This window comes from Athene cunicularia (assembly GCF_003259725.1).
Source record: "Athene cunicularia isolate RWA chromosome 2 unlocalized genomic scaffold, athCun1 chr2_part1, whole genome shotgun sequence".
In the NCBI taxonomy this organism is placed as follows: domain Eukaryota; kingdom Metazoa; phylum Chordata; class Aves; order Strigiformes; family Strigidae; genus Athene; species Athene cunicularia.
Window position 1 is genome coordinate 85068100 of NW_020799095.1, and position 11899 is coordinate 85079998.

Consider the following 11899-nt stretch of genomic DNA (forward strand, 5'->3'; position numbering starts at 1 on the left):
GCTTTAAGATGGCGGCGCCCGGCGCGACCTTCCGCCGCCTGCTGCCGCTGCTGCGCCGCCCGCCGGCGGTGGCTGCTGCTCGGCCCTACGGGGTGCGGGCCGCCGATACCGGCGAGCTGGTGACGCACACGGGGCAGGTGAGCGTGTGGGGCCGCGGTGAAAGGAGGGCGGCCTGGGGGCCGGTGCTGCCCCTCCGCTTCCCGGGGAGGGCGGGCGCGTCCGGGCCGCGTGTCCCGGCGGGGCAGCCCGCTGGTGCGCTTCTTCAGGCAGTGCGCGCTGTCGGAATTAGTGTTCTTGGGCGGCACGTAGGCAGAAGGTACGCGCGGCTTCAGAAGGACAACTGTTAATTAGGAACAGGGTCATTCCCGTCACCGGGCGTTGTGGTTTCGATCCGGCATTTGACACCGCCGAAGAGTTGGCGGGTTTGGAGGTACCCTCCTGTCAGTGCCTCGTAACTCCCGTTTGTCTGTGCCTTAATGCATAAACTGAGCGTTGCGGACTAGGGAGGCTGGCGGAGACGTGGAAGAGGCATGGCTGGTGGAGCTAAGGCAGGAACATTCTCCCCGTGGTTACTTGACTTGAACGTAAATAAGTATATAACTTGAATTTTTTAGTTTAGTTCACCTTCCAGATGGCAGTGTGGGATCAAGGAACAGTATTATAAGTCATAAATCTTATCTTTGCCTCTATGGTCAGAGCTAAGGCTTCTGATCACTGGCTTTAACACCACATCACTCCTCCTTTTCTTTTCCACTTTCCAATCTAAAATTTATTTTCCCGTGTGAGAAGTTGAAACTGCTTTTTCTGTGCAGTACATACTTGTAAAATGATGGAAACTGAGGAAAATATTGAAGCTCTTTAGTCTTGACAGTGTTGTAAGCCTTTGTGTTCTTTATGGTCATTACTTTTTAAATAAGATCAAGTTTATTTTGTACTTTAGGTATATGAAGAAAAGGATTACAGAAGAATTAGATTTGTTGGGCGACAAAAGGAGGTAACTCATTCTACTTTTACTTATGGGAAAGGGGGTGGTTTGTGGGGTTTTTTTATGCCTGATATTGATGTCCTCAACTTGACTGTCATTTAGAGAAAAAAAAAAAACCAAAAAAACAAACCAACAAAAAATCCTACCAAAACCAAATTGTTTTGGATTTTGGGTTTCAGTGTTGCTTTCACTAGAGTGAAAAATATTATTTTAAGACAGTTTATAGAAGCTTCTGTGTACCTCCCTACTTTTGGCAAATTTGTAAAATTCAAGTCTTGTCCTGTACCTGTTAAGTCCTTACGTCTAGGCTGTGGAAGTTGTAGGCATTTGAGCATCTTAAACTTGTACCACTTTTTGTGCTAAGTATGTGTTTCAAGAAAATTTGAAGCATGTTTTTAGTGCCATTTGTCTTCAGAAAAATCCCATCATTAAATGCTCTCCTGAATTGTGCATCTATATATCTGTTTAAATGTGCGTTTTGAAGCTTATTTTGCTTCTGCATAGTTAAAATCTTGATTTTTAACCCAAACTGAGTTTTTAATGGCCATTTCCAGAGCCTGGGAAGCATTTGCTGAATTAGTGAAGTAACAAATAAAACTTAGAGTGGTCTGAAAAAATGAAGCCTCAAAGGCAGAGTCTAGTAGCACTACCACTAGCCAAATGTGCTACTGTGAATTATCTTGTAGGCCTGTTGCTGCTGTTTATCAGTAGAGTGGGTAATGTGAAATTTTAAGTCTTTTAACATCAAGCTTTTTCCAATGATCGAGCACCACAGCTCCATGAGGGATCTGCTGGCCTTTGGGAGAGAAAAAGATTGTTTCAGATAAATTGTATTCCTCAATGCCTGAGCATCTTATTAGTGCCTTAGTGTTAATGCTATAAATGTGTATGTGTAGTAGACGCATTAAATATAAGGTGTGGTAGATTTTTAATGTAGTTGACTGTAATTATTCCCTTCCTAAATTAAACTGAACTAATTTATTTATACTGATTTCTGAGGTTTTGTATTGAGTTTACCTCATTGTATCATGGATACAATTTAATTCATGTTGTGTGTCAAAAATGGGGATTCCACATGGGAAACGGTTAAATGAAAATGTCACTTAAAATGCTAAAGTAGTTTACTTCTAGGAGAGTAATGGCAAAGTAGGTCCCTCCCAAATGCAATACCTGTTTTTGTGCTACTTCTGAAACTTTGTAGGAAATGCTCCTTAACCCTAATTCTCCACAGGGCACTGGTCCCTCTGATATGCCTTTGCCAGCAGCTGATTTCAGACTCTGTGGTGATAGAGTTTTAATTGTGGAAGTGGAACAAAATTTACTTGTTAAATACTAAAGCAATCTTCATTTGTACTTATTAACAGGATCTCTCTCTAGGGGCTTTGCCATTATCACCCAGTGTGATTCAGCTGCTAGTATTAGCATTTTACACCTGTGTCTCTAGTCTGAATGTTGTCTTGTTTCTGAAGGTAAAGTTAGCCTGTGAAGTTGGTGACTCTACTTTCTTGGTTGCTTTTTCTCTTTGTCTTCAGTACGATCCAAATAGTTGAATCTGTCTTATGACCAGCCCAGTCCAGTGTCAGCAGCTTTCTTGTCTGGGGATGCAGCCTCTGGATGCAGATGCCCTCATTGAGAATGTCTGGGCCCATGCCTGGCTGCTGCACATGGCCTCTCTGGGTGGTGGCTAGCCCTGGGGGCATGGCCCAGAGTTATTGTCCTTCTTGGTTCTGCCAGCCTAATTGTTAATGAAATCCATGTGTTTTAGCTAAAAATCATTGTTCTCTGTGCTGGATGTACAGAACTGGGAGATTAGTGATCTCTGGCAAGGGCCTAAAACAAGTAGATGTGAGAAAATTGAGCATGGCAGCTGTCAAACTGCATCCCCCATATCCTGCCCTTTTACCACAGGACCTAATTCAACACCACTGTTCCTGCTTTGGCTCTGCCCTTTTTGTTAGGCTGGTGCAGCAGCGGAAGCTATGAGAACTGATCTCAGAGCTGGTTCAGTTTAAGTATAACTTCCTGCCTTCTCTCTGGATCTTTGGACCTGGGTCAATTCCAAGTTTGGTTTTATCTCTCAGCTTCCCAGACCATGTACTGGTACAGGCGAGTAGGTGGAGAGAAGCAGCAATGGGATTGTCAAACTGGCACTACAGCCAGGAAAAAAATTGCTCACTGAATTATACATTTGGCAAGGAGCATTTGGATGTGCTGAGGGAAACAGCCCCTTCCTGCTAACTAACGCTGTGCTTTAATTGAAGGGATACGATGTAACTGAACCACTACTATTTTTTTTCTCACAGTTTTTCTCAGTCTGTTTGTTTTCTGGCATGTTTTCCCAGCAAATTCTTAGATTCTCTTGTTTGGCTGAGGCACAGACAGGTTGTAGCTGTACAGTAGGTGATAGGTTCTTGCTTCCCCCCATCCCCACAAATACCTTTGTGGTTAAGAAATGTTGGGAAGAGTGGAGTTCTGCTTCTGTTCTTGAAGCAGAGGTGCATCATGGTGGTGTATCCCTCCTTTATCATGAAATAAAGTATGTGCACTTTTGAGCGTTATTAAAAGCAGCAGTAAAAATCCTTGCAGCCTGGCAAAGATTACATGAGACTTGAGGACACAGGTCCCAGGCAGTGAGATTCTTGATGTTGCCAATTTGCTTCAATACTGAAAGTTAATTTTTCGTTCACTTTATTTAGCTATCATCATCTTTAAGTAAAGAAAATCCAGTTGTTGCCAAAACTTGACTTTTCCACTGCTATACCAAAAATGCAAATTTTGGGGGGACTGAATTGGAGGCTTGGTGAAAAATCCAAAGTTGCTGTATACTAAAACTGTATAAAAATACCATTGTAGTTCTTAGAGATCCATTTAATGGACACTTAGCTATCTTTTCCCTAAGAATCTCATCTGCATTCAAATACCAGCATATTTATGAACCTTATCTACTGTAGTGCCTTCTTTGGGTCTTCAAGTGTACATATTTTATGTTCTCATGTGTATAACATTGCCTTTGAAAAACTGGCCCCTCCTGAATCATGTTTACCTGAGGGGTTGGGTTGGTTGTCTGCCCAGCACTGGCGCAGGCCGTGTTGGAAGAGGCTGGTGTGGATGAGGGAGGGAAGCACTGTGCCTGGGTGCTGTAGGTCCTCCTGACGCACAAGGTGCTGCGTCACAGGCCTGTCTGGAGGTGGATATGTTTGCCAGGCCATGTAGACGTGCTCTAGGAAAAAGCCCTACTTGGTCAGTGATGTGCATATTCAGGAAGTGTGTACAAGATAGATATACAGAGTGATGTAGTGACATTTAGAGGTTTGGGGTTTTTTTCTAATGGTGAACAATTTGACTTTCTGTCTGTTACACACCACGTTCATGTTTTCCTGAGGTTCCTGTGCAGCAATAGAATAAGGTGCATGGTGAGAGGCTCTAAATTACCAGCAGTTGTTTTATCTCACTCCTGACCTTACTTGTCCCACCATTATTTTTGAGTTTATCAGCAGTGAGTCTTTTGCAATTTTATCATGTAGTCACTAAAGCATAATACAGAGGCAGTGTCAGTTAAATATCTTCTGTTTTCGGTTGCTTGTTCCTGCTCACCTCTGCTGAATCTGCTTAAGGTCATGTTGTAAACCTGAGCACTGATGTGGCCCGTGTATCAGGGGATGGGATTTACTTCTGCAGAGTTTAACATCCTTCACTGATCTGGCTTATAGCACAGCCTAAGAATTGGTGGAGGAGGTGGGAGGAAACATGCAGCAACTTCTCAAGATGACTAGTGGAACTGCTTGGGGAGGTGGCAAATAGCAATTGCTTTCTGTTTGAGTGGGAGAGGTATCTGAAAGCTTTTTTTCTCTCTTACAGGTGAACAAGAATTTTGCGATTGATTTGATAGCAGAGCAGCCTGTGAGTGAAGTTGAAAGCAGAGTGATATCATGTGATGGCGGTGGTGGTGCTTTGGGACATCCTAAAGTGTACATAAACTTGGTAATATATTTTGATCTGTGTATAGCGTGTTTTGCCTGCCAGTTCTTGTTTTTAAGATCATTTACTTTTTGGCATGTTAGTTTAACAAAGTAAATGGATTTACCACCTGAGGGGTTAATTGTATTTGTTATCTAATACAAAATTAAGACTTCTACTCAGAAGAGCTAGAGGGCTTCCATTTGAGGTTACCAGGCATTTCTTGCTCTTGATTGTTTGATGGGACAATCCTTTTTTTTTTTTTTTTTTAAAAAAAAAGGCCCTATGAAATAATTTGAGCAAGCAGTGCCTTGTGAGCAAAAAATGATACGATAGCTGTGTTTTGGGAAATTACTCTAATTGTTTAAATGTTACAGTATAGATTGAGGATACATTTTCAGTATTCTTAAGATTATGCAATTTATTTTGAATCCTGTACATTTAATTAAAAAAAAAAAAATCCACAACAAAACTCTTCCAGTCATTGAGAATCTTGGTAGTTCTGAAGGTTTCCATCAGTTTTGATGTTTCTGATGAAGTTTCCATCAGGACTGGAGAATCAGTGAAGAATAAAAGTCTTACAATCTTTGTGTTTACCCTGACAGTAGAGATAGTTTCCAGTGTATTCGTATTCTAGAGAGTAGTACTGTCATATGGCCTTGGTGGAATCAACAATGACCTGCTGTTTAGGTACTGGTCTCAAGTAGACCCTGATTGCGCATGTCTTAAAATCTTTGCTTGCTCACTTCAACTTTGACATTTGCTTAATACCCAAAAGAACGGTAGGGGAGAGCTGGTGTCCTTTAGTGTCAGTGTTGTTGCAAGTCCTAACTGTAATCACAAGCATTTCTATTTTAGAATAAAGTAAGCACTTTATAATGATTGGTTTTACATTAAAGTCAAATGCTTGGCAGTTATAATTCATAAGACTTGGGAAGCTTGTGTTCTTCAGTCTTCAGGTAACTTCTTGCATTTATGTTGATACGCTTGACCTGTGTCATGCTCTCCTTGAGGAATGCTTTTGTGAATTTTGAGATCTTTTTGTGTTAACAATCAAATTACAAGATGTCTGTGGTTTCATTCTTGAAAGCTAATGTCTGTAAGGAGAGAATGGTATTAGACCAGTTTGTTTCCCCTGTTGAAATTCAGGCTTTCAGGGGTGGAGGGTAGTCTGGAATTTTCACTTCTAATCCTGTATTAAAGAAGGGGAACCATGAGTTTACTTCACTTGATGTCTGCAAATAGTCATGTTGCTAAATAACAGAAGATCCTTTAGTGTTTATCTAACTGTCTTGTCTTTTGCCACGTTAAAGAGGAACCCAACAGTGGCTGGCAGTCACACTGCTAAATTAAAAAAAAAATAATTTAAATGTATCTTTCGGAGATAAGAATAAAATCTTATACAGTAGTAACTACTACTTGTCTCTAAAATGTTTTCTTTTAGAATTCCTCCTGGAATCTTACTGAAATTTCCTCCTTCCTGTAACTAACTGTTAGTTTACATTACTGGCCAAAATTCCTTTCTAGATATAACTTGGGAATGTGAAATCCTATTCTGTGTTAGAATAATTATGAAATGATATTTTCAGAACACTGGAATAGGTCCAACTGAACTGATTTAAGATGTTCAGTTCAGTAAGAGGATCCTTTATTGCTGAAGAGATGTCACTTGGCTTGACTTTAAAATTATATGGTTGAGATTAGGCCTGCTAATTAAAAGACTGGCAGAAAGGAAGCTCCATAGGATACAGAAATCAAGCATGACCCTCATATCATCATTCTTACTTCCAGTGTGTCAAATAAGATTAAACTCTGTACTTCAGCTATTGAAACATCTGTTTTAAGATGGCACATATAAATAAGAGAAAATCTGTAATTTCTAGAAGTTTTCTAAAGTGAAACTAGCAGTTGTATTTTTATATTTTTGCAGGACAAAGATACAAAGACCGGAACATGTGGCTACTGTGGACTTCAGTTTAAACAGAAACATCACTGAACTATCATTCCTGTGTGCTTGTAGATTTCTGTTCAGATGTTAAAGTTTAACTATAAATAAACAATATATTTAGAAACCCAAGATTAGTGTTTGTGTTTATCTTGACTGTGGAAAGTCCAGTCTGTACCTTTTTAAAACCCAGCTTGTCAGGTATTTGAGTGGAATGGTATTACAATATCTGTTTGTACTTAATTTGATTTTCATGGAACAAATGCCTTGCCTTGTTTGGCAGACTTCTTGCATGCTTGGAAGTAGTGTTTGGCTGCAGCATAGATGCGGTTTGTACTGGGTAGTTTTGTATTCTTTTCAACACTGAATTGGATGTAAATGTTGACTGATGTTTGTCTTTTGGCATTGTTTGACACTTAATTTGCTTGTGGATTAGTATCTTTAGCTAGATTTACAAATGGAAGCACAAAGATACCATGATATTCAGCATTACAATGCTTACTCCTGGAAGCAAGATTGTCATCCCTGAATTAAGTAGCTAAACTTGCTATTTGTTTAAAACAAACAGTCAGTGCCTTAGAATGGTAATCAGTGTGAGCTGGAGAACTACCTAAGCTGGCACAAGTGAAAGGTGAGAACATAAGCATTTGTCCTCCAGTTGAGAGGCTCAGAGATGTAAATATCTGATTCTGCTTGGGATTCACACTCTTGAAATCTCTTCAGGAACTGAGTCTTGTTAGACTCAAAATAGGGATTGCTCCATTGCAGGTAGCAGCTTCTGCTCCTTCAACACAGATAATCTGACAATGAGAGCATCCACCTCCCTGTGACACCACCTAGACTCTGTGAGGCTGGTTGTAGGACATCATCTACCTTGCTTAATTTCACTTAGGTAGCATTCCATCATATAAGCATGACTCTCGGGGTCTCTGTCTGGAGAAGGGTCTGCACTTTGTTCTTTGCTCCAGAGAGCATTTTAATCTGTTGTCAATAAATTACTCTTTTTTTTTTTTTTTTTTTTTTTTTTTTTTTTTTTTTTTTTTTTTTTTTTTTTTTTTTTTTTTTTTTAAAAATGCTGGGGATGGAACATGGTCCCAGATGATAATTGCTGCTTGGCCAAAGTTTACTTAGGCATGATTCTAAACCTGCTCTTTATATCACATAGTTAAATTGATGTGGTGATAACAAATTGAACCAAATTATGTGGGTGCACAACTGCTTAACTTGCTTGTGTCAATTTATAGATGAAGTTGAACCAACAGAGTCAGGCTTAAAGCAAGGCCTGTCTGTAGAAGTTTTGTGTTTAGAGGCTATACTACAATTAGTCACAAGCATGTACACCCCTCATCTTTTTTCATTCATTCCACTTTCAAGAACTTAACCTCTCTTTCTGCTTCTTCCCCTTCTTTTTCCTTCCATCCTTTTTTCTCCTTTCCATTGCTGCTGGTTTCAGTGATCATCTGACTGGCCTTCAATTGATTCTTCATAATGACCTAGATTTAGGAAGTTAACGTTAGTTATGCATTGTAAATTCAGTGTAGCTTACTGAGAACTGACATTTTTATAAGCTCAGAGTCTAACTGAGGCTAGATGGCTGTTATATTTGTAGTTTTGTAGTGTTAGAGAGACCAGTGGCCAAGTTCAAGAAGACTTAACATATGTTGCATTTTGAGTAGCACCTGAGGATGTACAAAGATGGTAAAGGATCTTTCTTAAAACCCTATAACTTGCATTCAGCCTATCTGACCTTATGCAAATGATCTGTCAACTGAACGTAAATATGATATTATAAATGGTCTTCTGTAAGTCCATCTCCTGCTCTAAATATAAAGTAATTGAACTTGCAGTGTCTGTCTTTAAGCATAAATCTGATTGCTTTGTAGTCTGACTCTACCAGTTTGTAGAGCATCTTGGCTAGCACTGTTCTCTGCTGCAAAGAGACCTGAAATAAGTAATTGTATGTGGTCCTCTTCCTTGGGCCTTTGATTTTCTTATGAATAATACATCTGCTTGCATCACTGCTGCTCATAATAAATTAACAGTGTTTAAATTGGCACAGCATCTACTGAGGACCCAGACAAATCCCATCCCACTGGTCTCAACTATGGAATGTTGTTCTTGGATATTCTCCCTAAATTACTTCTGATATGTGAAGCTGTTAACACCAGTGAAACAAAGAAGGTCTCTGCTTTGCTCTGGTGGTCTTCATAGGAAAACTTCAGACTTCGCTCCTTGACATTTCCTGTGTGCTAAGTTTATATATCTACTTGGGAATGGCTGTTTATACGAAGTCTTGCACTTTGAGCCACACCATCCACATACTTGTGGAAATGCCAACCTTGATCTGCAGGAAAAAGAAGCGAGGGAAAGCAGAAACTTTCAATGTGGTGTGGTCATAAGCATATACATGCAAAAATGGATCTCTGAGGACACACTAAAACACATCAGTATCAAAGCAAGGACAGACTAAAACATGTAAGTACCAAATCAGCATAACAGTTTTTAGGCAACAAATTCAGACTAGGGAGCAATATGGAATAAAACTTTCATTCTTAAATTCTTATCAGTCACTGTTCTGTTCTTTGTAGATAATTTATTCCAGGCTGGAACTATAGTCTCTTACACTGATTACCAGAGTACAAACCGTAGTTTATCACTATGGAAATATGAAGTAGTCTATATTGATGTGTACCTTGTCTTGACACATGCATCTTGCCTTTACCTACTAAAAGCAGATAGGCTCTTTTCCCTTTACTGCCACATATGTTGAGCTTTTATTGGTGAAAATCACTGTGTATTTAAACTTCCAAAATAAGGACCATCCATCCTTGGTAGCTCTGTCCTCTAATTAAAAAGTAACAAAAATAAATTTACAAGGCAAGTCCTGTTTGCTCACAAGAGCACAAAGCGCTCCTATGACTACAGCATAATAGGCAGGTGCACCTTTTCTAAAACTTCAGTCACGTGGCATTTGATAATGCTCTGGAAGCTGCTATTGTAACAGGCTTCTCCAAATCAGCAAATAGTATCCCTATACTCCCTGAGCTGCCAGTGATCCTTGCACTTTTTATTTAATGCTATTGCGAATATCAGATAAGAGTATCAGATAAAATACAGCATGATGTAATAGCAATAGAAATGCTTGGTTTGTAATATCCATGTTGTTGCCATTCTTTGATGGGTTCCTTGCTATTGGTCTACGTTGTTTTGAGAGGCAATTCAATCTTTATGTGGTGGTCTCAGTATGTCATCTAAATTTAAAGTCTGGGATCCTTGAGGAGCACATCTGACAACTCAGTCTTGGCAGTGTAATAGCTTGATCAGGGAAAAATGACCTTCCATTCACCTTGTCATAAAATTCATGGTGCAAATTATCATGTGTCTCCCTCTCCAGAGGTCAGCTGGGACTTGTGTAACTAGAGAAAAATAGCAGTTTCAATTTTCATAATCGGAGGCAACATAGTAGAGGAAAAAAAAGGACAATTAAAAACATGATATGTATCATTGCCGTAAATGTCACTCTGATGTGAATGATGACCCTTTCACATGCTCTTATTTTTGTTGGGCATTGCCCAGTGCTGCTAGCCTGTGCAGCAAGCTACATGTTGAAGATCTTGCATACCCAGGTAGTGACAGCTTTTGCTCCAGGCTTTCTGAATCCCAAATAATTTTTTACTGACTGATTGCAGTGGAGGGGTTGCAAGTGGAACATGATGATTATCAGTTTTTCCATACACAAAGCAGCTTGTGCAGCTCAGGTATCTTTGAGAGATGGTGGATTTAACTGACAGTTACTGGAAGTTATTTTTCTGCACCTAAAAGTTATGCAGTCATTATTGATTGTTTCAGGTTTGCATTGTTATCCAGTCACTTGATGCTGATTTCACCATCCAAAATCCTCAGCATTCAGGTGTCACAAATAAAGATGACAAAGCAGAAATTGCCATGTGAAAGAACAAATTATGGAAATGCGATGGAGGAAGCAGGAATGTAATCTGTGCAGTATGGAAATGATGTGATGCAGCACTGGGAACACTGCCTTAAAGTGCCTCCCTTATTTTAAAGGGGCTGTTAATTTCCCATAGTGTGACATAAATGCTGTGAGAATATGCATAACTGCACTTATCCATATATCTTCTGCTGATACAACATCCTGCTTTAGGAAGTCCTCCTTGTCAGCCTGCTGTGCACACGTTTTTACTGATGTCCTGGCAGCTGTATGCCAGGCAAATGCTGTCAACAGCACTTTCTAGTGGAGAAGTCATTTTAGTGAGAGCTAGAATGCAAGCAAAAAGTTCTTATCCCTAGGCAGTGTAAGCAGGGTGACTCCAGTCGTGAAATGAAAATATACTCAAACATTATGGAATTTGGAAAACTAGCCGCAGTTTTGTAGGTATTTTCCCATCTTTTGTTAACGTTCATCTTTCCTTTACATTTTTTAACTTTCTTCCTATTTTAATTTTTGTTCTCTTCTATGTTTCTGTTGCATCTCTCCCACCCTATCCCTTTGTTAAGGACAAAAGCAATGGTTATCATGATAAATTTGTCTCACTGGAACAGCCTGTAATGCTTATCTCCTGCTTCCGTAAGAGTGCCTAACTTGAAAGACTGTTTCTGCAACTGTCACTTCGTCTAAGGCATAAATCGAAGTGATGTAAGTAGGCGAGCATTTGGTTAGGCTTTCTCTTAATGTTGGGTGGATCATGAGATCTAGACTGCTTTCACCATGGTCATTAATGATTAAAATGAGATCTCTTTATTTTGGACTAATTACAAACGTAGGAGAAAGATCTAAGGGACTTTATAGTATAGCAACCTGGTAAAATACTGCATAAACTCTACTTTTTTTGTTTCATATGGGTAGTTAGGCTGTACAGAAAAATAACTTGGGCAGCATATGAATGTGTGAAGCAGAAAACAGTTACGCTAATTTTTTTACTCACCCCTTGTATTTTCTGTACAGTTCTGGTCCCCCTATTTAAAAAAAAAAAAAAAAAAATATATATATATAT

At 39.6% G+C, this 11899-nt stretch overlaps 1 protein-coding gene across 1 annotated transcript; it reads left to right on the top strand.

Moving 5' to 3' along the window:
• The first annotated feature begins 5 nt into the window (after window positions 1–5).
• Window positions 6–7019, top strand: NDUFS6 (NADH:ubiquinone oxidoreductase subunit S6). Its single transcript, XM_026843640.1, has 4 exons — window positions 6–137; window positions 941–994; window positions 4844–4966; window positions 6873–7019. Exons 1-4 carry the CDS (start codon window positions 9–11, stop codon window positions 6936–6938), a joined length of 372 nt encoding a protein of 123 aa, XP_026699441.1. The 5' UTR covers window positions 6–8; the 3' UTR covers window positions 6939–7019.
• Window positions 7020–11899: the final 4880 nt, after the last annotated feature.